This window comes from Biomphalaria glabrata, chromosome 15 (genome assembly GCF_947242115.1).
Source record: "Biomphalaria glabrata chromosome 15, xgBioGlab47.1, whole genome shotgun sequence".
Classification (NCBI taxonomy): domain Eukaryota; kingdom Metazoa; phylum Mollusca; class Gastropoda; family Planorbidae; genus Biomphalaria; species Biomphalaria glabrata.
Genome location: NC_074725.1, coordinates 31119452 through 31147332, shown reverse-complemented (window position 1 = coordinate 31147332; position 27881 = coordinate 31119452). Strand labels below are relative to the sequence as shown.

The 27881-nt window shown below is 36.2% G+C and overlaps 1 protein-coding gene across 11 annotated transcripts in view; it reads left to right on the top strand.

Annotated features, from left to right (window-relative positions):
- Window positions 1-20278, top strand: part of LOC106069679 (peripheral plasma membrane protein CASK-like) — a 390362-nt gene extending 370084 nt beyond the window's left edge. For 6 of the 11 annotated variants that reach the window (XM_056013242.1, XM_056013241.1, XM_056013240.1 and 3 more), the window contains 8 exons: window positions 1154-1239; window positions 3502-3582; window positions 8817-8915; window positions 9510-9657; window positions 10326-10547; window positions 12062-12264; window positions 14016-14114; window positions 16441-20278. In XM_056013242.1, the coding sequence (XP_055869217.1) occupies window positions 1154-1239; window positions 3502-3582; window positions 8817-8915; window positions 9510-9657; window positions 10326-10547; window positions 12062-12264; window positions 14016-14114; window positions 16441-16617 (1115 nt within the window). In that variant the 3' untranslated portion in view covers window positions 16618-20278. Of the gene's footprint in view, window positions 1-1153; window positions 1240-3501; window positions 3583-4160; window positions 4230-8816; window positions 8916-9509; window positions 9658-10325; window positions 10548-12061; window positions 12265-13530; window positions 13612-14015; window positions 14115-16440 lie in introns of all 11 variants that reach the window. The other 5 variants (XM_056013245.1, XM_056013243.1, XM_056013239.1 and 2 more) reach the window with 3 other exon arrangements.
- The last annotated feature ends 7603 nt before the right edge of the window (window positions 20279-27881 follow it).

Genomic DNA, 27881 nt, shown 5'->3' with positions numbered 1-27881 from the left:
AGGGAGGGCGTACTATTCGACCAAGATATGTCTATACTCGAGATAGGGAGGGCGTACTATTCGACCAAGATATGTCTATACTCGAGATAGGGCGGGCAGGAGGGCGCACTTTTCGACCGAGATGTGTCTATACACATGGGAAACGTGGTCGAAAGGCTAAGTACGCTTGAACTTGGCGTGGCTTGGCTACCTATGAAGGGGGCTGAGGTTCGACACCCGACTAGAGCAGAGTTGTGTTTACTTAGCGCCTAAAGGCAGCACGGAAAACCTTCTCGCAGATACACCTCTTCCCACTGGTCCACAAATGAGTTTGGACCAAAGCGCTCTGAACATGCTATAAGCATGAAAGTAGCGCTATATAAAAGCAATAATTTATTTATACTCGAGATTTGGATGGCAGGGGGGCGCACTATTCGACCAAGATATGTCTATACTCGAGATATGAATTGCAGGGGAGGGGTCGTCTATTTGCCATGCACATTTATGGGTGGTCAGGGATACCTTGTTTAGGCCCAACAACCCTAGATCAGGAGTGGTCAAGGATACGTTCTTTAGGTCCAGTGAATCTAGATCAAGGGTGGTCAACATTTGACTTACATGCGCCAATGTTTTTCACTTCTCATTCAGACGCGCCACTTAAAATTGTACAAGTCTTAGTCCTTTCTCGGAATAAAGGATGTTGGTGTATAAAGCATTAATATCTCAGAAGAGGACAATCTAACACATTTTATTGGAGAAAAAGAGAGAGAAAAATATATAATTTTTTGTTTCATTTATTGTTGAAATTAATTTTTTTAAATATTCCATGTTGAACACTAAATGAAGATGGCGGGCGGTCATACTGTCAGGAAATAAGGTTTAGCACGACAGGAAAAGGATGGCCAGAAATCATTAGAGCCCTCCTCTCCTTCTCTCTCTCTCTCTCTCTCACTCTCTCTCTCTCTCTTTCCCTCTTTCTCTCCCTCTAAATACCCAGTTGTACAACTCTTGATTACCAATGTGAAGAGATGACTCTTCCAACCACAATTGTGTTCTTGTCTACATATGATAGTTGTGTCTTTCCACAAGAAGCAGTGTTGGTGAATCATTTCACCAAGCCGCTACTCCTATCTTTTTACCCCCCAACGTACTGACCTCTGACCTTACGTTTCAGGTACACTGCATGTGGGCGATGAGATTAAAGAGATCAATGGGAAGAGTGTCCAGCACCAAGGTGTCGACGTCCTCCAGTCCATGTTGGTAAGGTCAAACAGTTCTTTGTCTTTTAGTTAGTCACTAGCAACAATCAAAGCTTTCCTAGGGAGATATTCACAATTACGGGTTACTTCTAATGCAGGGGTTCTCAACCTGTGGGTCGCGACCCCCTTGGGGGTCGATTGACGATTTGCCAAGGGTCGCTAAAGACCATCGAAAAAGTTTATTGTTTTTGTCTATTCCTCTATTGCTGTGTGTTTGCGGGGGGGGGGGATTGTAAAAAGGGGTTGCCGAGATTAAAAGGATGAGAACCGCTGTTCTAATGTATTTGGTTTGGACTGGCGTAATTTCTGTTGTTTCAGACACAAATGAAGTCCTTGGTTTGGAGACCGAAAAAAATAATTCCTTGCCCCTTTTTATTCTGTTTTCACACTTTTTAAAACGATTTCTTTTTAAGCTAACATTTATTTTTAATAAAAATTTACTCCTCTGCCTGTAACTGCAAACATTATCTTGGTAACAGTTGGCCAGATTGGGAAGTCATGTCTCTGGATGGACTGGCATTAGATTCCTAAAAGTGATGTCATTAAGTCCTCTTCTCGTTGGACACGGCTCGTCTACAATTACTACTACTGACAGCCCATGCTTCAGTGACTTAAAAGATCAAAGCTTACATGTATGGTCAAACTTTAGTGCACTTTTGACCCAGAAGCAATGCTGGATTTACCTATATGCAACATATCAGCTATTGTTTTGAAGACAGAGCAAAAGGAATAACTGTTGATTGTGTTGATAGCTTAGGTTCTAAAAGTATATATGAATATATACATATATATGACTCCCTCTGTCTCGGAAGACAATGGATGCGCCCAGGTGAGTCACTCGCTTTGGTTTCGTCTTGAGATGGAGCAGAATCTGGAGTGACGGATCAAGCCAATTCTGGAGCGGCAGAGTTTTTACAGTTCCTGCATGGCCATGTATATGCATCTGACAGGGCAGCTTACTTTTTTTTCTTTCTCTTGACTTAAGCAGCTTCGTTCCTTTTGCACTAAGAGTTAGTTATGTGTGGTTTCCATAAAGGTCTGTTTCTTCCAAGTACCGTGAAAAAAACAAACAACCTAGGTAGGCTATGGGTGTTCTGAGATTGTTGGTGTAAATGTTACCTTGTAAAATGTACACAATTGAAATTTTATTTATCATTTGGTGTGATTTCCAATTCATTTTAACTTTCTGATTTATTGAGTTTGAAGAGATGGAACTTCAGTCAACTGAATATTGTGTCACTTCAAAGAGGAATTAAACGGATCTGAATGTGTACAAAATTTACGAATGTCATCTCTCAAATAAATGTCGGAAATATTAAAGCATGGTTAACAAAATAAGACAATATATATATATACATATAAAACAATATTACATATAAAAAAAATTAAAATCTGTATAGATTCTTTAATTCAATAGCCTACTGTATTCAGTGCCCAGTGCTGATCGGCTATTTGGGCATTCGGGTAAATGCCCAATGCATTTGTACCCCAATACTAGGATTGCTGCCTGGTCATGCGGTATGCGCGCTGGACAGTCATTCAGACTTCTCGATGGACCCGGGTTCATACCAAGCTCCCTACCATCCCCTTTCGTCCTGCGGGATGTTCCGACTAGGAAGTAAATTATCTTCAACTTGGAAGGAACATCCAAAACATGTCAAACATTTTACAAACAATGGGCCACTTTGAAAGACAGCAAGCCTCGTCAACGTGATTTGTTAACTCTTTCTCTCCGTAATCATTTCTCACATTCTGGTGGAATCAACGTTGGTATCGTCAGTTAGGGGAGAAAGAGTTATTGAGAGACCTTGAATGTTTTAATGTATACAGTAGAATTGCTACGTCTGATCTGATCCAATCTCTTTTGTTGAGATTTAGGGGGGGGGGGGGGAGATGTGGCACATGATTTCAGGGCTGCCTTAGCACACTCAGTGAACACAACTCAGCTCTCGTCCAGTTTCAATTTTGAAAAAAATTCCTGGCCTTAATCAAGATTCGAACTAAAACCCTTGTGTTAAGTAGCCAAGCGTTTTAAGTCACAGCCACTCATCCCACAGGTAATTTTATGGATTGACTTTTCTATGAACTGATTCGCTGTACTGGGGAAGTGGGGCATGTGTAATCAATCACAGATTGAGCAACCTTTGATATTGGCCGAGTATGAAAATAGTGTCTACACATTTCTTTAGCTCAGCTCTGCCATGGGATAGCTTGAATAAGTCATAATCTAAACTGAAACAAATGTATTGACTTTGTTTTGTAGAGAGATTTGAAAGGCTCAGTAGTCCTCAAAGTACTTCCATCAACAGCTCATTCCAAATCTGAGACTTTGCCACAGAAAGAGGTAATTCTTGACCTGTATAAGGTCATTAACATTCACACCATACTAACCTTTTTTGAATATTTTCTGAGGTCAAGGTCAAATTGTTTATTTTTTTATTATTATTATTATTTTAATAAAGATATTGAAAAAACAAATTTCTACTGTTTTTTTATCTCCCCTCGATATTTGTTGATTAGAATGATTCAGCATAAAATTTGGCCTTGACCTCTTGACAGATTGGCTGCTGACTCAGTCTTCTAACACTTGGCACAAAGGCACAGACTTCTGCTTTGCATTTCTCTCTTCATTGTTTGGTCAAAGAATCTTGACAATCCATCACTAGAAGAAACAAAATACTTGTCTCCTATATTTTATGCTAATCAAATTTTTTTTAAAGTCTCAGAATCTTTCTGAATTAAACATTCAATCAAATTTTTATTTTTTTTAAACAAAACCAATGAGACCAAAATGAAATGTAATATTTCCTGCATTTCTTCTGGTGATGGAAGGCTTGACCAGACAATGGCATATATGTGAACACTAATTGAGTTTGAAGCTAATTGTCTCTGCTTCTCCTCTCTCGTCTGCTTGGACTATAGAAGGAGGCCAGGGGGAGCATTCTCCTCAAGATCATTCCCAGCCTTAGGGTCTACGTTCCCCAATGTGAGGTAACTCTGAAAGATGGTAAACTGAAATATGGAGTAACTTCCCTTGTTCTCATTTTTTTTTGTTTTCTTCCCAGCATGCTGGTTTTGTTGTACAAGTCTATTATCTTAGTGATAATGTCAACAACAAAAAAGTTATTATATTGTAATGCATGCTTTTGTCAGTTAAAGTTTTATGAAGATATTACTAGTCATCCTACAAATTTGATTTAACATCTTTAATACAGTAAAGCTTCAAAATCTCAATTTAAAAGTTAGACAGCAATAAGCTATTAGTTGGCTTATTGTCTTTAACAAGTCATTTATAGGTAGAAGCAATAAATTTTAAAACTTACATTGAAACAGGCCCACTGGAATATAATCCAGGGCTTCAACAGAACAGTGGCCCTTTCACGCCTTTTTTTGTTTCATGGTTCTTGTATAGGCCTATATATTTTAAGGTTTTTAGCATTTGATTGGAAAGCAGATGAGCCCACCCATAGGCTACCCATCTGACAGGACCCAAATATTTATGCCTGATTAAAGTTAATTTAAAGAATAAAAACTTGTATTCTTTTTCTTTACAAACCGTTTTGTTATTTCACTATTTAAAAAAAAAAAAAAGTAATTATATTAATAAAAAAATATATATAATGAGCTACTTATATTAAAAGAAATGACTATAGCTTGCTTCTTCAAAATTTAATAAGCATAAAGAAAAAAGTATCTCATTGAAACACTTTTACCAGAAGTTTAAAAAAAAAAAAAATTGAATATTTAAGGGCAGAGATTAGAAAGGAGATATTTTAATACGAGTTTTTATTGTTTTATGACGTAGACCACAAAAGCCAATCATGGGCGTAGCCAGGGGGGGGGGGTTTTGGGGTTCAAACCCCCCCCGAAATGAAATCCCCCCCCCCCCGGGGGGGGGAGTCGGAATTTAGTGACTGATGATTTTTTGCTTTGATTTTGTTTATTTTAGGTGAGATTTTAATACTAAACCATCACTTGCCCCAGCACAACGCAAGGGGTTTTGAATTTAAAACCCCTTACCAGGGGGTTTTGAGTTTAAAACCCCCTACCAGGGGGGTTCGAGTTTAAAAACCCCTACCAGGGGGGTTCGAGTTTAAAACCCCCTACCAGGGGTTTTGAGTTTTAAACCCCCTATCAGGGGTTTTGAGTTTTAAACCCCCTACCTGGGGTTTTTGCAGTTAACTCCCCCTCTTCTATAAAACAAAACAAAAAAAATGCAAACGAAAATCCCCTAATTCCAAGAGCACAGTTATGGAAGATTTTGATTTAAAAACCCCGTCTAAAATTTACGATAAACCCCCTCTTTAATTTAAAAAAAAAGCTAATTACGCACTCAAAATGTTTTGAGCGTAGCTAAATGGGTTTTGACTCAGTTTTGAGTTTAAACCCCACTTCAGCGGGGTTTGAAGGTAAAAAATACCTCTTTAATAATAAAAACAAAGCAAATTATACACTAAAAATGTTATGAGTGTAGTCTAAGGGGTTTTGAGTTTAAACTCCCCTCCAGCGGAGTTTGAAGCTAAAAAGTACCTCTTCAATATAAATAAGGGAAAATTACTCACTCTAAAATCTATGAGCATAGTCAAAGGGGTTTTGAGTTTAAACCCCCCGCCAGGGGGGTTTGAGGATAAAAAATACATCTTCTGTGTAAGAAAAAAAGCATATTACGCACTCAAAATGCTATGAGCGTTGCTGAAAGGAGTTTTGAGTTTAAACCCCCACTCAGAGGGGTTTGGTGCTAAAAATACATCTTCAATATAAAAAAAGCAAATACACACTAAAATTATTTGAGCGTAGCCAAGCCAATCGGGGGTTTTGAGTTTAAACCCTTCTTCTACAGATGGCTTTTTTTAAAGTTTAAAACCCCTCCAGATGGGTTTAAGTCTAAGATTCCCCTACAGAGCATTTTGAGGTTGAAAACCCCAAACAGAAGATTTTGACGATAAAACTTCTCTTTTCGATATAGAATCTAAAGCAAACTACAGTCACTTGATTCCAAGAGCGTATTCAAGAGAGGTTACACATTTTTACCAGTGGCAGGGCTCCATTAATAAACTGCAGTGAATAGTCATCTACCGAAATCGAAAAACACTAAATGTAGCTCAACAAAGATGGCTAAGGCAGATTTTAGGAGTCAGTTATAGAAATCCTATGCCGAACTGGGAGTCGACCCCTAAGTAAGATTGTGAGAGAACGACGCATGAGGTTTGCGGGACATGTTCTCCGACAAAATGAATTACGCATAAGAAGAGTTGCAATTATATCCTAGTACAACTTGACGCCACTAATTCATGGAGGTCCTCATGGTAGGTGGGAAGAGGCTTCAGACATTACCAGTGACAGATTTTTATGGAAACTGCTTGACGTCAAATGCTCCGAACGGCGTGGGAGGGTCTAAGTCAGTAAGAATAGCACATTAGGTTTTTGAAATAAAACTTTTTAATAGCAGGAAAATGCACTGTAGATACCTCAGTATATGTATTTTGTTGGCTTTCAATACCAGAAATAGTGCCTGGCGGCGGGGCTTCGCCCCGCGCTGGGGAGCTCCTAGCGCTTGCCCAGATCCCCTTGCTAGTAATGGCGGGGAGTCTACAATTTTATGGAAACAGCTTGATGGCAAATGCGCCGAACGACGAGGGAGGGTCTAAGTCAGTAAGAATAGCACATTAGGTTTTTGAAATAGAACTTTTTAATAGCAGGAAAATGGACTGTAGATACCTCAGAATATGTATTTTGTTGGTTTTCAATATCAGAAATAGTGCTTGGCGGCGGGGCTTCGCCCCGCGCTAGGGGAGCTCCTAGCGCTCTTCCAGACCCCTTTGCTGGTAATGTCGGGGAATCTACAATTTTTCCACTAACTCATGGAAGAACCTATTCTAGGGCACAATAAACGTCTTCCGAAAGAATAAAGGGTCAGAATGTAATAAAGAAAATTCTCCCCCCCAAAACCCCCCCGAAAAAAAATCCTGGCTACGCCCATGAAGCCAATATTTTCTTGACTGATTGACTTTAGCTATGTTGTTTGTTTGTTTGTTTTTTTGTTTCTTAAGTTTTGTTTCTAGTTTGGTTGAAATAAAAAAACATCAACAAAGGATTGCCATGAATTACCAAAAAAGAGAAGCTTCAGCAGTTTGTATTTATGTGGTGCATGAAAACTTTGAAAAGAAAAATCTCATTTCTTTTAGAGTATCCACAGCTAATTATGAATTTATGCTAATGAAGTATTGATTAGTGGAAGTTGTGTGTACAAACCTGTTTATGTGGTATGGGTTTGGGGGTTGTTGTCAACATAGTCCAAGGTTCAAACTCTGCCCAACATCCCCAGCTGTTCTCCAGTATGTTTTTGCTAGGTTGTAATAGTCTTTTTTTTTAAACTTCTAAAATCAGCAGTTCTCAGCTGCAACTGTGGTTCAAGGTCACTTCTGCTGGGTTAGACCACATTGAATTATAGTCTAGAACATTGACAAGCAAAAGATTATTCCATTATATTCTTTGGCTTTCTTCCATTAAATTAAACTGATTTCTTGTACATTAAGTATGAATTGTTTTAAGTGTTAGTGCTTAGAGTCTACTCATATGTCATTGAGTGATTGTTGTACCTTTTTGTGGTAAATTTTTATGAACATTTTATCTGCATGGCTCATTCATTGTAAACAATCATATGAATATAGAATCGGATTGTTACATCTTTTTTAAATTTAACTTTGTTTACATGAGATTGTTGATCCTACCTGCTTAAATTTATTGCCCTCATTAATCAACTTTCTGGCTGCTGAGTCAAGAAATGTAATTATCCTAAATTTATAATGAGGTCCAAAAAAATAAAAGTGTGTATTCTTATAAAATGTAAAAAAAAAATATATTTTTAAATTCTTTTTCCAACCCTCTTAAAATGACATGATAGAATACATATATAAGAATTTTAAGTTTTTTGTTGAAATTTTTTAGGCGTTACAATAAATTGTGGGACTAAATGGCTACTGACATGTTGTCAATGACCCACATAAGGGTTGGACATGACTTTAGATGGGCAGATTTTTATGAGTGCTCCAGGAAATCCAAATCACACGATTAACTCATCCATTAGCTTCAGTTGTATCAGTCTCTCTCTTGGTATAAGCATAAAATGAGACTTGTCCACTTCTTCTGTTGCTGAAGAGTCTGAAATGTGTAAACCCCCCCCCCCTGCATTATGTGAGGGATGGTTCCCTTGACTTTTCAAAATGATATTGTTTTCTCAATTATTTTTTTTCTCAATTGATATTTGAATGAGTGCTCAAAAATGTATTTATATAATTGGATAAATTTAGATACATTTGAAAGTTGTTGTTTTTTATGTAGGTAAATTAACCCTAATCAATAACTCCTATTTACTTTGCACACTTATATATAACACATTATAAAACCTTTTCAAATCTTATCTTCATCAAATATTTAACCTTTTTCGTCTTGACACAATTTTAGATGTCATCATTTTAAAGTTGTTGTTTTTAGGTATTACATGCAATTTACTATTCTGCATAAGAGCATCACTTACTATGTACTGATACTAGCTTTCACTTCACCTCTTTCATACAGATTTATGTTAGAGCTTTATTCAACTATGATCCAAGAGATGATGATTTAATTCCATGTTCTCAAGCAGGTGTGCCTTTTTCAGTGGGAGATGTGCTTAGGGTAAGTATTTTAGTGTCGTTTCATCTTATCTCTGCCTGTGGTGCCTTTTGGAGCATAGGCCAGCAACCAGCTTCATCCAGCAACTCAGCTCTGGGCGAGTCTCTCCGTCCCCACATCTTGCCCATCTGCTTGGCATCTGCTTTCAAATCACGGCGCCATGTATTCCTAGGCCATCCCCTCTTACTTTTTCCTTGAAGGTTCCAGGTTAGGGTTTGCCTTGTTATATTGGATGCAGGCTTGCGAAGGGTGTGACCTATCCATCCCCAGCATTTCTGAAGGATATTTACTTCAATGGGCTGCTTTGTTCTTTTGTTCCTCATTGGAGATATTGTCTGGCCAGTGGATCATAAGAATCTTCCTCAGGCATGTATTGATGAATACCTTGATATTTTTCATGGTGGTGATGGTGGTTCTCCAGGTCTCTGCTCCATTAAGTAGTACTGGCTTGAGTGTAGAGCTGAATTAAGGTTTATTTAGAGATGGTTGTGAAGTAAGTATATGCTTGGAGTTTGAAAAGATATGTTTAGAGTAGGTATATACTTTTAGTTACAAGAGAATCTGTTTAAAATCTCTTCTTGATTTACTGTTACCCAGATAATTAGTAAAGATGATTCCGATTGGTGGCAAGCCAAGAAATGGGAGGTGAAGAGCTCTGGACCTGCTGGCTTAATACCCTCCCCTGAACTCCAGGAATGGAGAACAGCCTGTGCAGCTATCGAGAGAGCCAAACATGAGCATGCAGGTAAGTTTATTCATCACACATGCACATAGAAATATAGGGGACAATGTTGCTAGGTCAAAGTGGTCAATTTCTCGGCTTCCATACCACGTGGACTTAGATTTAGATCATCAGTATTTTCAGAACCATCTCCTTTTATTAAGTGTATGTGTGTGTTTCCAAGGTAAGGAGGACAAAAGGGGTGGTGGTGGTGGTGTAGAAACAGATAAACTTTAGATATACATCATCTGCCTCATAGCTCATTATGTCTGAAAGAGTTATAGTTACTTTATTTTACTCTAGGTTGGCACAGTTTTTAAATTGGTCTTTAGAGGCAAGCTGGTTGAATCATATTAAATTAACCCATTTGGGAAATGCAGGCAGTGGGATAGTCTGTTAATAGACACCAGAATTATTAAAGGTGATGAACATGAAGACATATTATTTTAAATTTCAAATTAGTTTAATTAAACAAATACAAATCTAATAATTAATCACTAAAATTTATGCTTTTAATTAACATTAAAGCCATACTATCTGAATAGATACCCAATAGCCATTTTTAAATGAATTATAAAGAATAAAAAAAAAAAGATTTCTCTTAATGCATATATTGTGCTCCCTTGTTGATAAATTTTAAGTCTTTATGGGAATGAATAAAACTCACAAGTATTGTATTTTAACCTCCACAGCCAACTGTTCATGGTTCAATCGTAAGAAAAAAGACAAGTACCTTGCTAAACACAACGCTGTCTTTGACCAGCTGGATCTGGTCACCTACGAAGAGGTGGTGAGATTGCCGCAGTTTATGCGCAGGACACTCGTTCTGTTGGGTGCCCATGGTGTGGGCAGGCGTCACATTAAAAACACACTCATCACAGGTCACCCCGATAGATTTGCTTACCCTATTCCACGTGAGTATAATAGCCAGACCAAAATTTTGTTTCCTTTTACATGTTTTTGTAGAATTGAGGATTAGTACATTATCTAGCCCAAACCTCCCCCAGGCTGGGGAGGGCAATAGTAGGGTACCAAGATGGGACATTTTAGATGACACTCCAGAGTGCAATCAACACAGCCAGGCAGCCATCCATTTAATCATTATATTGTTTCATTTCATCAACTTTTGATTAGGAACATGAATATTTGTTTGAAACTTAATTGAACTAAGAAACAAACTAAAAGTATTTGTCACTATCAGTGGCGTAGCTTGGGGGGGGGGGGGGCAGTGTCCAACTTTGAAAATCTCCCTGGCCCCCCAAATGATTGTCGGAAATTTGTTTTTACATTATATATTACACCATTATATCATGTCAAGCCCCCTGGGCCCCCAAATACCTAGCTATGCCACTGGTCACTATACAATGTATATTTGATTTTTAAATAGTGAAATGAAAATATTTTTTTAGCTTGTTTCAAGCAGTTTCTTTTTCCAAAGTAAGAGAACTTTCAATAAATCTTTGCACTCTTGGTCTTGAAATGTGCCTAGAGAACAAGAATTATTTTAGGCTTTAAATCTTTTTTTAAAACACTCCTTCTCTCTTTATATTCTGTCACCCTAAGTTTTCTTTTTGACAAAGCTTATAACAACTCACTCTGTCTGTCTGGCAAAAAGTTTGCACATGTTATTTCTCCCACACTCGATCTCGGATCAAGCTGAAATTTTGCACACTCATTTCTTTTCCATGACAACGCAAGAATAAAAAGAAGTAACCAATTAGTTTATTAACTATTGGTAATAAATTTGTGTGTGTGCTAAATGTTTATTTTGCAATTTTGTTAAAATAGAAGTATGAGATGAATTAGTTTTTATAATATTTAAAATTAAAGTTACTACTTTGTTTTGTGTGTGTGCTACTTTACGACTACAAATTTGTTTCCTTTTTTTTTTTTTTAATGATGCAAAACTCTCTGCTTTTAACTATTGTCTCTGTTTTAAAACATACCAGTTCTTTTAGTTCTTATGTAACGTATATATCCAGGGCCTTAGACCGATTCCACCAACTGCTCCAACTTGGGCCGCACACCTTATCTTATATAATACAGACGTTACTTCAAAAAAGAAGATAATTACATCCTTACATTTAGCTTATCATTATAAGTCATGGCTCTTGTCAAGGCTTTTTAAGATGTAGGACTTATTGAGTGTATTGTACGATCGACGTAACTTTAATTAACCCACTGGCTCCTTTTGCATTTGAGTTATTTCCTATGCAAGTTGTGCAATAAATGCTGGTATATTGATCTAATTAATAGTAATAATTGTTATTGAAAAAAAAATATAGAAGAGTGGCCTCGCTAGCATCCATTAATTTGGGCCCTGCAATTTGTAAGGTCAGCCCTGTATGTATCTTAAACATATATTTTTTTATATTAATAATGGATAATGTTATTAGTTTAATGTCATCTAATTGTTGTTTTTTTTTAGACACAACTCGGTCACCCCGACCTGGTGAGGAGGACGGAAAGAATTATTTTTTTGTTACTCATGAAGCCATGTTGAGAGACATTGCCAACAACGAATATTTAGAGTACGGGACGCATGAGGATGCTATGTACGGGACCAAGTTAGAGACTATTCGAAGCATACACACGCGAGGTTTAATGGCCATATTGGACGTGGAACCTCAGGTTTGTCTAGGTTTAGTTTATTTTATATTAAATGATATAATCAATATCCTTGAACATAGGCTCATTGCTTTCAATTCAGAGCATTATTCTTCCTAGCCCAAACTCCTGCAAGGGATCAGAGCATAATTCTTCCTAGCCCAAACTCTTGCAAGGAATCAGAGCATTATTCTTCCTAGCCCAAACTCCTGCAAGGAATCACATTGGTCAAGATTTGAACATATTACTTTCAGAACAAGAGCTTCAAGTGTATACTACCTGTTGTCTTGAGTTAATCAATTTTATGCTATTGTCTATATTTCTCTCCACTTGATACATAAAACCTAAGTTTAGGATGAAGCAGTTATCTTTCCCTTTGATTAAATTGTATGACTGCCACAAATCTTATCTTCCCTTTGGGTTTATTTTCTTTATTCTTTTCTTCCTCTGGTAACAAGTTTAAAAAAAAAATAATAAAAATATATATATATATAAATATATATTTTGACCTGTTTGCTTATTACATGTTCAATCAACTTGAATTTGCTAACATTCATCATGAGGGGATCATTTAGCCCTCTTAAACTTTCATCCTTTTAAATATCTTTAAAGGAAAAAAATTGTAATAGCAAAAGTTTTCTGATGGTTATTATAAACCATTGATACAGACCATCATCAACTGTGTCTACATGGATCTACATTCAAATTCATTATTAGTTGATTCATTTCTGAATGATCTTTTCATTTCACACTCATGGCTACAGCTCATGTAATGTCAGTTTTTTTTTTTTTACTTTAAGTATTTTCTTCTACTTTAAACATACTGAAAGTCAATCTAGAATTTGAGTTTGGTCTTGAGAGGTTTAGAACCTCTCTTGAAAGGTCCTGGACAGAAGCCCTGCTGTTTTTAGAATATGAGACATGGTTTTCTCTTCCTCCCTGCAGCGGGGGCCCTGTGAGTCAAAGTTTGGTGCCTGAGCTGTGTGAACTAGGAGCCAACAGGACAGGGATCTGTCAGGCACTGTGCTATAATAGCTTGCTCGGGACTGGGCAGTGTCTACCATTGGGGGTGCTGTCAGGGCACTTCATATGTTCCCATACTGACTTTTTCGGACTTCCATTTTTATTTTGGATGGTTGCTAGAGCATGATGGGAACTCAATTAGTTGAGGGCATTCTCCCCAATCTTTTCATTTTACACTTCTGATTTTCTATTCAGGCTGTCAAGGTGCTGAAGACCAGTTTATTCTCTCCAATCATTGTATTTGTTATCTACATTATTTCTCTTCAGGCTGTCAAGGTGCTGAGGACCATTTCATTCTCTCCAATCATTGTATTTATTGCAGCTCCAACACTTCCTGCTTTGCCAGAGGTAGCCAGTCATGTGACTAACCCTAACATGATTGAACGGCAGCATTGCTAATTCTACTTTTGATATTAAATATCTTTCATTAATTCACTTACCTGTGTTTGTCCCCCTCCCCTTTGCATTGGATATCTGTTTTCAAATGAATTATATTTTGCCTGCTGGAATAGAGGACCATTTCCCCCTCTCTCCAGTTCTTAAATCATTTTAATTGTTGTTAAATAACAGGTGGAGTGTTTTTTCAATAAAATTATGTATTAATCAATGGGAATGACCTTTCTTTGAGCTACTTATTTTTAGTGCAGGATTGGCTGTTCCCTAACATTTCTGTCTATGCGTGGCTGCTGGAACCACATAACAGCATGTTTGTTTTTTTCTGTCTTGACTGTTGTACTTGTGTTTTCTTACAGGCACTCAAAGTGCTTAGAGCAGCTGATTATGCCCCTTATGTTGTGTTCATAGCCGCACCTCGGCCAGAGGAACTGCGGGAGACACTGAAAAGTATCAATGTAAGTAAAAATAAAGAAAAGTACCTGTGGCTGTAAGAAGAAAATGTAAAGTAGTTTATGTGATGATAAGGTGTAAGGAAGTGTAAGCTTATACGAAAGATTGTTACTTTGACATAATGGTAAGATAAGAAGATAAGATAATGAAACATTTAGTAAAAAAGTTAAGTTCCCCTTTCAGACCTTGCGATCTATGTTGCAGATGATGTTAAGGTCAACTGTTTCTATGGCCAACGGTTTACTAGCAGTGTGTCATGTGGGTAGCACAACGAGATGCGTCTAACTTTCCCAGTGTGTTTATATTTTAATAAGGCATCTCATCATCAGCATACCTTATTTATTGTAGAGAAAGTTTTGTAGGACCACAATCTGCAGTAGTCATAGCAGTCTATGTAGGGGAATAAACACAGCTAAATTCTATCCCTGCCAAGAATATAGAACACCTTAATAGAGAATTGGCTGGCGTATCTAGATCTAAGTAATTAACTTTATAACTTTATTATCTGAAGCAGTGTTTCCTGATTTTGAACTCATGACTCAAACCTCCTCAATCTGACATTCTAACCACTCTGCCAGTGTATGAAATTAGATGATTGTATAGTTATCTATTGTTTGTTTCAAACTTACTTTAAAGTGACGACCTATAATGAGGGAATAATTCAGCTTATACCACCACAATTTCTTTCCCTTATTAAACATACTAAGCAAAATAATTATTTACCAATACTTAACTAATCTGTTAATTTTTTTTTTATTGATTCTTGTGTTGTCTGTTAAAAGAAGTAAGTGTTCGAAATTTCAGCTTGGTCTTAAATTGGGTGTGGGAGAAATAATGTGTATAAACTTTTGACCAGACAGACATAGTGAGTTGATATAAGCTTTGTAAAAACAGAATACCATCATCTTCCTTACCCACTGAGAACCAATATCGTTGTTTCCTTAGGTACACATCTTTCAATTTTATATATTCTTCATATATTAAGACTAAGCTCCACACACAGAGATGTGTACAGCTGCCAACACTGTTCCTATCTTTTTAAAACTTGTAAAAACACCCCAAATTGTCCCTGACACATAAAAACCCAACCTGTCTTAGACTTTTTTTTTTGCAAAGGCACAACTGTAAAAAATCCTACAACTCAGTAGCTGATTGATTGATCTGTTTACTATAAAATAGACAAGGCATGGGAAGACCTACTTAACAGTTATTTCTTGGGCAGAGATCTATATATGTGAGCCAGTTAGCTTACTATTGAAGTGACTTGGTTTTTTACTTAAATAGAGATTCAGAATCTTCATCCTCTTATACTTCTGTTTCTTCTTTCTCTCATTGTACCCAGTAATGGTAAATATAATACTCTGCGCTCATAAACTATTAGAGTCCTTGTTTACCCTTGGCTAAAGAAACAGATAGTCTTAATATCATCTGCCCTATAGATCGCAATTTAAGGTCTGAACATCATCTGCCCTATAATTTGCAAGGTCTGAAAGGGGAACTTGACTTCACTTAATTAACCATTTTCTCTAGCTCTTATACTGTAGCTGTGACTTTTTCCTTTGCATTAGTAGTCTCTACATTTTGGTTTATATTGTGCTACTAATGATGTTTCTATCTTTTACTGCACAACTTTTATCATTGAGGCATTAGCAATCTTTTAAACATTAACATTGAAGAGTTCTCTATTATTTATGTTCCCCCTGGATCTTGTTTTGTTAGCATTTGGAAATTAACATTTCATTGTAACTCTGGCTGCGATACAATCCAGTCCTTGTTGTATTTTGTCTTTTTTTTTTTTGGCTGCTTAATAATTAACTAGGATTCATTTTGGTTTATTTTAGTGATCCTTGAACAAAAGCACTGTTTGAGTGTTAAGTTTCTAACGCTCCAGTGTTATTGATTCAGTCTCTTATGTCAGAAAATAAACTAAATAATCAATTTTTCATTATGCTACAGTGGATCATGTAGGAACAAAAATCTAGTGAACAAGTTTTTTACATTTTCAAATTACAAATTTCCATAAGGATCAATAAAGCAGTCTTAGTCTTATAGTCTAATTCTAAGTCTTAAGAAACATTTATTTCTTTAATTATTCCATCCCTTACAAAGAACTTACATTTTTAGAAAATCACACACACATCCAGTTTTTTTAAACCAGTCTAGAAACATCACATTTAAATCGACAACATAAAATTCAATCTTTTATCTAATCAAGCTTTTTTTTTTTTAATTCTGAAAAGCTAATGTTTAAATTTTAGAAGCGTACTGTACTGGAACTATTTGAATCTGTGGAAACACTTTTAACTAATCTATTTTTTTTTATCTTGCCAGGATTCAAGTTTAGAAAGACTGGCCAATGAGAGTAAACTTTTGGAAAAAGCTTACGGTCATTTCTTTGACTTAAAGATTGTCAATAACGATATAGAGGAAACCATTCAGACCTTGGAGAAAGCGATAGAGGAGATTTGTTCAACGCCTCAGTGGGTACCAGTCAGTTGGGTGTATTAATGCCTCACTAGGTGCCTGTCAGTCGAATGTCAGTTTAGAGCAGGAAGTGAGACAAGTTGACTCAAATTGTACTGTCACAAGAGATAGTGACTGCTGGAGAATATTACTGTGTTGTCCTAATATACTGACTTTTAGAAATTCAGAACTCAACACTGTACTATATAGATGTCTTGGTTTTTCTGCATTACAAAACATGGATATCATTTTAGGATTTGAATTTGTTGGTTATTTCTTAGACTATATGTTTCATTTTCATAATTTTGTTTAGTGAGAACCAATTTTTTTTACTTTTTAGTTAATGAAATTTAAAAGAAAGTGCAATTTATCTTCTCTAATCTTTTTAAACTATAAAGATCATACCAGCAGTTCTCAAACTGTGGGACCCAAACAGAAAAAAGCTGCATAGGTAGATTTGTTTTTAGGCCACTTTTAATTGCATTGTAATCATAAATCCATATTTGAGTATGGTATTAATCAAATAAAAAAGGTTTAAATAATTACATTTTCTTGAATTAAGTGACTTTATTTCATCTTATATATATATATATATATATATATATTCTGTTTTGGCCCGGGGTGGGGGGTAATGTCTTTGACAAAAATTGATTCAAAACCTCCTTTTGAAAAAGACATTTCTAAATTTTTCAACAATCTGATTAATCTATTCCATCAAATTTCTCCAGAGTAAAGTTGAAAGATTAAATCCTAGAAATTTTAACTTGGGGAAATATCTTTCAAATCAACCTAGTCAAATCTATACCTATAGTATCAGGAAGGGTTTATCCAGTTGGTCATTCTGTTAAGACACATTATGTGATTGTATGTCTCCTGAGTAGATAAACAGGTGCCAGTAACTTGTCTGCCAAAAGAAAAAAGTTCATTTTTTATTCTTATGAAAAACAGTGTTTATAGAACTTAGTGCTAATGTGAGTTACCAAGGCCTTAGAGTTCCTGATTCAAGTGTTGCTACTTGAATGTCACAGCCCCCGAATGTCAGTTTCAAGTTTGCTCCAGCTGTTTGTGTTCAATGATGCAATCCATTCCATGAGCATGTCATCTAAATGTCAACTTTTGTTTATATTGTCATCATCGAACAAGCATCACATGGCACAAACATTATTTACACTTGTCCTCTTAATCAAGTTTTTTTTTTCCTTTTTTTTTTCTTGCAATTTGATTTCTTCCTATTGGTGTCCGGAAGCAAAATAGTTTTGTTACAATTTTTACCAAGTCTAAACTTAAAGGATCAACTGTGTTCATTGAAATTTAAATAATCTGGTGGTATTACCTTGTTGCAATAATAAATGTCTGCTGTAATATACTAGCCAAAGGTCAGAGGTTGCTACCATAATGTACTAGCTAGAGATTAGATTAGTGCAATCTACTTGCTAAAGGTTAGAGATTACGGATGTAATATGTTAGCTAAAAGTAACTAGTATAGTAATGTAATAGTATGTGAACAGTCTCTGTTCTGAGCTAATCAAAATTTTAATTTTACCATCTTAAAAAGTCAATAATATTGTAAACTTGAAATTGTTGCTGCTGTATTGTTAAGCAGGCATTTTTTTCGATGGTTTTGTAAGTTATGACTAGCTGCAGCCATGCAGTATGATAAGTGTAGCTGCAGCCATGCAGTATGATAAGTGTAGCTGTAGCCATACAGTATGATAAGTGTAGTTTCAGCCATGCTGTATGATAAGTGTAGCTGCAGCCATGCTGTATGATAAATGATAAGTGTAGCTGCAGCCATGCAGTATGATAAGTGTAGCTGCAGCCATGCAGTATGATAAATGTAGCTGCAACCTTGTTGCAACATTAAACAATTGCAGACTGCTTTTCAAACAGTAGATTTAGTCATGTTATGTGTGGTCAATTTTGAAGCGGTACTATTGAGAACATTGATGAAACTTTAATAAACTGTATGAAATGACCAGTGGTCTAGCCAACTTGACCTGGCCCGGTGGTCATAACATAAATTGATCAATGACCTGAATTGATTTGAGAAAGAATAACAGTAGCCTTCATGTTTCTGTTTTTAGACATAATAGTCTCCTTGTGATATTTGAATGTTTTAAATTGAATGTCAAGAAAGTAGCTTGAGAACCTTCTTCCCAGCAGCACTCTCTTTTTGGTACTCATAAATTCAGCATAATTCTGCTCTATGTATAATCTCTTGCTCACAGTGTGATCATAATATGTCCTTGCTACTTGCATTCTAGTTGTATGACTTCATCCCTACATTCTCATCATGTTCATATTTTTCTACCATTTGCCTCAGGAGCATTATTTATCTTTACCAGGTTGTGTTTTGATTGGTTTGTACTCAACTCTTTTTATCTTGTTGTTAGGACTGTAGAAACACATTCTGATTTTTGTCAATTTAATTTTATAATTATTTTTTATTAGGTTTTTATGAAATAACCTTTTAATTTATTAAAAGCTGTACAGCTGATGATTCAAAACTTTTTTGAATTATAACCCCCATTCGATTAATTTATGCATGATTAGCCACCCAAAACATATTAACTAATTTATAAAATTGGACACCTAAATTGTTTTATTTTTTTCGTGTTGACCACTGGACCATGAATAATTGCTGTACAGCTTATTAAGTTCAAAGAATTTGTTTTTTAAATTATATTTTTAAAGTTTTTGTTCTTGAAGGTAGAAATTTTTTTTTATTCATCTTTGTTATAGGTTTGGGTTTTGACTTTACTATGTCTACATAGTAATAATTTTTTTTTTTTCCAAGAGAATTTAAAAAGTAGAAACCCATTCACTGTTTTGTTTATTATGACTTGGAAACCTTGATTTTATTCTACATTTTTATTATGCATCATTTATTTTTTTTACTTTGACATGTTTTATGACTGAATGAAAGAACAAATTTATGTAATTCAACTGATGCAATACTGGCCATGAGCTGATGACTACATTCTAAAAAGACATCTGTATGAATGCCTGTAGTCCTAGATTACTGTCAGCGAGAGCATAGTGTCTTGAGTTGGCTGCTACTCCAGTCACATGAGCTACAGAGGCTAATATTTTGTCTTCCATCTTATCTGCCCTCTGATCTGGGCATTAAACACATTTGATTTGAAAGTCAGAGACAGTTGGTTTGCCTTGGGCAGTGTTTCCCAAACGTTTTCCTCAACGGAACACTTTGCACATTCTGAGTATTTAGCAGAACATGTTGCTTATTTTTTCAGAGAGATTAATTTACACGGTGGCCTATTAGATAATTATTCAGGCCCTGAGGAACACTAGGGTTCCATGGAACACAGTTAGGGAAACACTGGGGCTTCCTTTCCTGAAACAGCTGAACGGGGTCTCACCAAAGGCCTAGCATTATTTCCTCAGCTGAATGTTTATGTCCTTCTGAGTGTCAATTATTTCATCGGTAGTGATGCCCCTGATGCTGAAACCAAACTCTCTTGCCAGATACTGTGATGTCAAATTTCTCACATCATCTTGTCATATTTTTTTTTGGGTTTCTTTAAAGTCCTTAGGAATGTTGGGTTGGGCGTGTCCTATCTGTATTCAGCGCCATGTTTGCAATAATCAAAGATCAGAAGTGGGCATGTTTCTGTGTGTTGATCTGTTAGCAATGAGATTGTCTGGTTGAACAAATGTTGGAAATAAAATTGAAAACTTAACACAATCTCCCTGTCTTGTTTGGTTTTGTTTTTGTTTTGTTTTTTTCTTATACAAGAATGAAACTGTGACCTCTCTTTGGAGCATGTATCTGATGACATGGCCTTGATGTTCCAAAAACTCAAAAAAAATATCAGAAGCCAATATTTTAATGCTTATAACCTCAGAACCTCTAGCTGTGCCAAATGACAGAGGAAATGGAGAAAGATAGTGGAAAGATCATCTGTTGTGCCTCAGCGGTCTAAAGACTTGGGGACATGTGAAGGTAAACCTCAGAGTTTGACAGTGTAGAGATTCCTGGTAAAGTGCCTGGGATTTGTTAGTAAAACTGCTTTAGTGACCAAACATCTAAGTGACATATACTCACACGTATATACATTTACAAAGTATTTTTATTGCTGTGTTAGAATCTAGAAAATACAATCTTGAATACGGGTATTTGAATTATAAGTATTTTAGTTCTTTGCATTTCATCTGGGATTTATTAGGTAAGGATCTACTGGTGGATGAATAGAATCAATTGTCTTGAAAGGGCTTCACAGACACGAAATGGCCTAACTGAAATATGCTTTCAAAGAATTATATTTTTAAATAGGGCCTATTTAGCTTCTCCTTCATGGTCGAACAGGAGCAAACTCTCATTTCCTATATGAACTCAAAGATGGCTATGGGGTCCTTTCACCACTTAGAAAAGCACACAAGGCTTGGGAAGCTTGAATCTTTTGCAGAAAAACAATAACAAGAATAAAGACCACCAGTAAAACAATATATTTATAAAGCTTTAAATTAAGACTTTAACTTTTGTTTAAAATAAAATTTATTAAAATAAAATGATTTGGATGAGGTTCATGAGATTTCATGATTGTATTTATGCCCGGCTCAAAGGGCACTAATTTCAAGTCGATTTTTTTTTTATTTGTGATGAGGTTCATTGCGGCAAATAAATGCGCGTTGTACTAAATAAGAAGACGCGAAAACAGTCGTCAAAGTCCTTACAATGACCCATAATGCAGGTTTTAAAATTGGAATCAGTTTTTACAAAGCTTTTATCAACTCACTGTCTGGGTTCTACAAAGTTTGTGCACGCTATTGCTCCCACACCCAATCTCGGATCAAGCTGAAATTTCGCACAATTATTTCTTTTACCTGACAACATAAGAATCAATATAAAAAAAATTAACCAATTAGTTAATTAACTTTTGGTAATTAATTATTATGTTTGGTATCCCGAACAATGGAAAGAAAGTATACTTGACTGAAGTGGTTGTATGAGCTGAATTAGTCCCCCTTTATATGTCGTCGTCTGAGTTTTAGTGAACACAACATGAAAAATAGGACGAGACTAAGGAAACAATAGATGAGTAGACAATCTTCCATGTTCATTAACTCTCCACTTGCAGAGTGGTTACCGTGTTGGCTTGAGAAAGCCTTCAGGATAGAAAACTTAAAAGTAAAGTAGCATTTATACATAAAACACTGAACCATAATCTTCAAATACAAAATTTAATAAAATACTCAGAAAGACACAAAGATAAAGGCATTTGTCCCGTTCCATATGCTAGGACAAATTTGTATCCTACTTCCCTAGTGCTATTAGAGCATGGAATGGGTTGCCTGAGCTAGCCAGGAAAACCAGTGACTTGGCAGAATTTAAGTCAATGGTTAATATGCATGACTGAATGCATGACGCGTAGGACGTAATCATCTTTTTTGAAGTAACGTCTGTATTATATAAGATAAGCTAAGAGAAGCCTCAGAAGACTTGATCTATGAGTTCGAATTTAGGTTTCCTCTTTTCTTATAAGTATTTTTTTTTTATATTCTCTGAATTCTTCTGTAACCAGAACTTGTGAAATCCTTGTTCTAACTTTGGTTCAGTTCCTGGTTTGTGGTTATTTCAATAAGCTGCTCCTGTCTAAATTAATATTGATCCATCTGTGATTGTCCCCACATAAAAGGGTTCAACCCAGTAGGGAATATCCTAGTGAAGAATGTTTTAAAATCTTTGGATTTGTTTGTTACGTAATAGACATTCTGTGGCATTTTACGTCTCGAGAGGGAATCTTTTCCCTTTGCAACTTCTTGTGTGACTAAAGAGGCCAATCCTTGATACACAGCTGAGGTCACAGGTTGGGCATATGTAATGACCAGGCGCCGTTGCATTTTCACCCTTCTTACTACTACTCTGGTGTATGGCATCTGCGATCCGGGACCCTTCCTTTAAGATCGCTCTCCATGTAAATCTATCCAGTGCCACTTTTTTAACAGACATTAAACAGTAGAATAAGGGGCGAGTAGAATATTATTTAAATTATCTGATCGGATAGGCCTAAACTGGCTTTTAGCGAAAAAAGTTATTTTAATTGTAGGTTATACAAATTTCATCTTACTGCGGACCCCCAACAGTCGTATCGAGGACTTTTCACAGTCTCGGTTGACATTGCTTGTTATATGTTCACCTCGGGTTAAGAGGGTGAAAAGACACGTGAAACTCCTGATATAGAAACAGGAAGTAAGAATGACTAAATTGACTTTTAGTTCAGTCAGTTCTATCTTTTGGTCCGGTGCGGACAGTAGTGACTTAGAGAGTCGATTAGTAACTTTGAGTTAAGTAGTATCTTTTGAGCAGTCGAAGCCAGTAGTCTTTTGACAGTACACGTATTTTGATAGTTTTTCTCTGGACTTAGAGAGTCAAGTAGTAACTTTGAAGTTTATTTTTACCCGCTGTGATGCGGATGTGAATTAATAAGATTTAGTAGGCCTATATTTGATATATTTAATACCGCTGTTATGCGGATGTAGTTAGCCCCCCCCCCCCCCATATTGCAACTGGATATTTTGGTGTAACAACTAGAAGTGCAGTACATTATTATTATTATTGAATAAATGTCATAGTGTCTGCTCAAGATCGACTTTATATACTATTCATGTTTGTTACGTACTAAATGGACACACGAACCCAGCATTCTTCAACAATACACAACAAGAGTGTCACACAGGGGTGGACTGGATATCAAAATCGGCCCTGGCATTTCTATATAACCCGGCCCATAAATTGTATATTATATGATGGACATCCAGTTCTAGGTCTACCTGTCCTCAAAATCATTATGTTAAATTTGATAATGTATCGATAGCTGTACACAGTGAACACTATGTCCTTATAAGGAATAAAGACTTTATGTTGCTTTTAAATCGCAAAGTGTTTAGGCCCTAAAAGGATGAAGCTCTACATATGTGGGCGATTGCATTATTTCGGAAAATATGTTAGATTAAATTAGTAGAGTCTTAGTAGAGGCCCCTTCCCCTGAGAAAGGAATACAATAAAAAAATTTAACAATTTAACAGTGGCATCCATGCGACCCTTTTCTTATAAAATACAGACGTGATTTCAAAAAATGAATATGCTTACTGTGGTCCAACCGGCCCATTAGGATACCGGCCCACCGGGCATTTGCCCGAATGCCCATATAGCCAGTCCGCCCCTGGTGTCACAGGACCTCTGCCCATCGGAAACATGTAAAACACTTACAAAAACATGCTCTGTCTGTTTTTATGCATATATGCAAATATTGTAAACTGTATAGCAGGAATTAATATTAGATGATATTAGGTGTCAGTATCGTGGACCACCACTGAGCAAACATTTCTTATATCCTACATAGAACACACATTAGAGATTTGGAATTGAAGACAATACCTTACATTATGCATAAATAAATCTTTAGGATGCATGCAACCCTAACGATTTTCGAGACTCTGGTTAAACGTAGGCCTAATTATCATAGAGCCTTGATCGAGTCATTAAATTGATTTGCCTAGCTGGTTCATGCAAATCTTAAATGTTATAATTCTAATATATTTATATAGGCCTAAGGAACTTGGGAAGAAAGCAGCACGAAGGTGTCCCAATTATAACCAGAGTTGGATTTAAGGTAGGGCGTGCGGGGCTACAGCCCCAGGAATTCCACAAGAAAGGGGCCTCCACAAAAGAGATAAAAAAAAAAATATAGGCCTATCTGAATTAGGACGGGTCAGAAACTTTCAACTTTTTTTTTCCCTAACATTTTTTTCCCGCATTTTTACGGCTAACAAACGTATCGTGATTTAAAAGTGAATGCTTCCGGAATCTTTGGAATTAGCTATGGAAATAGCAGCCTATAAATACAGCCAGGGATTTACGACAATGCGTCTGCCAAGGGTCTTACCCTCCAAAAACTATAAAAAAAAAAAAGTACACATTTTAAAACTAAAATACGCATTATAAATATTTTATTAAAAAGGAAAGTGAGATTAAATTTACAAGAATTCTAAATTTTTTTCTCTAAAATATAGTATTTTTTTAGATCTAGTCTTTTTATTCATATTTGTATCTTTTTTTTTCTCTTTAATTTTTCCCTCCCTTTTTTTCATGTCCGGAGGTTTCAAATCAGTAATTCTATATCTGAGATGAACCGCGCAGTGGTTTCCAGACATGGGTGCCCGCAGGACTTTTCCAGGGGAGTTGCAATTTGCCACCTATAGCTCAAAGTTGTATCTTCGACTTTTTTATTATAGAGAATATTAAAGAAAAGAACTGGTAGCCTACCTATGTGATATTAAATTCGCTGTTAATAGGCCTAGGCCTAGGCCTACTTGTTTCATGAAATAAAAATAAACTATTTACTGTAGGCTACACGGTGGTTAAGTTTATCCGTGCTGCTCGTGCATCCCAACGATCAAGCAAACAACAAATGCAACTTTACTACTGAATGGCTTCTCGTCACGATGGACAGACTGGCAATGAACGCTTATCTGCAGTGATGATCTTCTTCTTTACGTTGCAGCTCTTGCATTGTTTAAGAATGTAGACAAAACAGGTTGAACTGAGCATTATTATTGCTTGAAAAGCGAGACGTTAATGAAGAAACTAACGAACCATGTTACGTAGGCCTAAGTTTCAATTGCAGACGTTATTTTAAAATACGCCAAACAGTCAAAGATATTCTAAAAGTTGCGACTCAAAGCGCAAAGGAATTGGTTTTTTTTTTTCAGTCCATTGTGTCTCACACAAAAGAGGTAAATTTAGCATCAACGCTCTCGCTTGGAACTGTCATGGAAGAAATAGATACTCTTATTGATGAGACCGCAGCATTACTTACATCTGAAACGGCATTCAAGTCAATGAAAACAAGTTTAAGTCTGTGAGACTCGCAACAGACAATGTCTGCTTCAGGGGAAAATGCCAGGCAATAGAAGAAGAGGCAGAAAGAGAAAGCAGACATTCTATCCAAGGCAATAGACCAGTGGCGTAGCAAGGTACCCGTGGGCCCGTGTTCAAGAATATCTTGTTGGGCCCCCCTTCCCCTAATAAAATGAAATGTAAAGTGAGACAAAACAATGAGTAATTTATATATGTATCGGTGCATTTACTGAAAGATATTCTAATGCAACTAGAGTATCTTTTTTTTTAATCAGTAACAATGTCACTACGTTTGATTCAATTAGGACTCAGACAAGTCATAGAGTGTCTTAAAAGTCAATGTTTGTTCAATGTCTTAAGATAATTATACGACTTAAAGATGTTTCAAATAAATAAAGAAATATTTTATGTGTTCTATATTCTACACATTTTCATTCCTAAAACTTTTAGGTGAAAACTTTTAAATATTGATACAAAATATTGATCTAATCCTACTTCCATCATCTAACGGTAAATAGATGGAACATTTTTTCTGGCCTTTTTATGTATCAAAGTCAGTAACCAGTGTATTTATTTCTAGGCTTTTTGGCTGCTACTCACTAAATGGAAAGAACACAGAGTGTTCTGTGTCACAGAAATTGTTAAATAATTTTTGATGAATCGAAATTTCGAAAATGACCACTATTCTGAACACATTGTTACAGACAAAACGAGAAATAAGATGCTTGCTATGACAATGTTTGGAAAAGATGATAGTAAAATGTAGTTGTCTAAAATAAAATAAAAACAGCCAAACATCATGTATCTGTTTACGATTAAAAAAAAAAAATAAACAGCCAAATCTCGTGTACAGACTTGATATGTCTTTATGAAAGATTGAATCCGTGAACACTATTCTAAGTCAATATCATCTGGGTCAAATGCGACTAGGAGAATGGTGGCATCATATAACTCTTTGTCGTTTGAACTTGAAATGAAACTGGGCATTAACGCCTCAAACATGAAATTTTTTTATGTCCATGAAATTTGTCAAGTAATTGTGAAACAATGACAATGCTAGTCCCGTTAAAATACGTTGAATTTGAAAGTTGATTTTGAAAGTCATCTCTTAAATCTTGAATTGAGTTATTTCTTCACAGTAATTTGTGGTAGGTTCATCAAATTCCTTAATATCTTTCAGCGATGGTGTAGTGCAAAAACTGTATGAACACCCCAAGATCGAGCTACTTCAGCAGCCTTATTTATTACTCTCTAAAAGTCATTTCTCAAATGATTTACTTCAATCCAGATCTGCTTCAGTTGAATTTGTTAGACACAAAGATAAAGGCACATTCCTCGTCCCATATGCTAGGACAAATTTGTACAAATACTCCTTCTTCCCTAGTGCTATTAGAGCATGGAATGGGTTGCCTGAGCTAGCCAGGAAAACCAGTGACTTGGCAGAATTTAAGTCATTGGTTAATATGCATGACTAAATGCATGACGCGTAGGACGCAATCATCTTTTTTTGAAGTAACGTCTGTATTATATAAGATAAGATAAGATAATTGACCTTTAAGTATTTTAGCTTCCAGACCTTTTTTTATTCCTTTGAGGAACACAAATTTGTGTAAAGAGCTTTAGGACATCAACATACCTTCATCTTATTGTTGTCCTTGGTGACCACCTTGTGAGGCAACATTTGTTGAGTGTCCTAGAAATTACGCTCTCCGTATTGGAGTCAAGACGCGCCCATCTTGAAAAGCTGTGAGCGAAAACACTACGTCATGGAAATCGGCAACGTCTTTTACAGAGCTGACGTAATCACAAGAAAGATGACGCTTACTATAAGATATCCCGACAAGACCACGTCTAATCTTTCGACTCAGGACCAGACACAACAGAATGCGATAACACATGTTCCGGAAGCTCAAAATTGGAACCAGTGAAATCTGCCCATGTGGAGTATCACCAGAAAATGCCGACCACGTCCTCCAAAACTGCTCTCTCTACCAAGAGGCCCGTATAAGACATTGGCCCCAAATCACCCCAATAGAAAGAAAACTATAAGGAGAGCTCCCTGATTTGGAAACCACTGCGCAGTTCATCTCATGTATTGGTCTAGTCATATGAACACTCCAACATAACAATGAGAACGAAGAAGAAGAAGAAGTTTTAGGTTTAAGCTGTGGTTACAGTGAACATAATGCGCGAGCGGCTTCTTTTTATGAAGCGATGCCCGAAGGTCGTTATAGGCCTACTATCCACTCATATTGAAAGCACCATCTTAATTAGCTTTAGCCTCGAAGTTTATTTAAGAATAAATTATTCATTACTTGGAGCAATAGTACAGCCTATTCTTCACAATTATGAAAACCTAGAAATGACTTTGTCATTGCTATTTTCTTGGGTGCGTATTCCTACATCGAAGATAAAAAAAAAATATGTT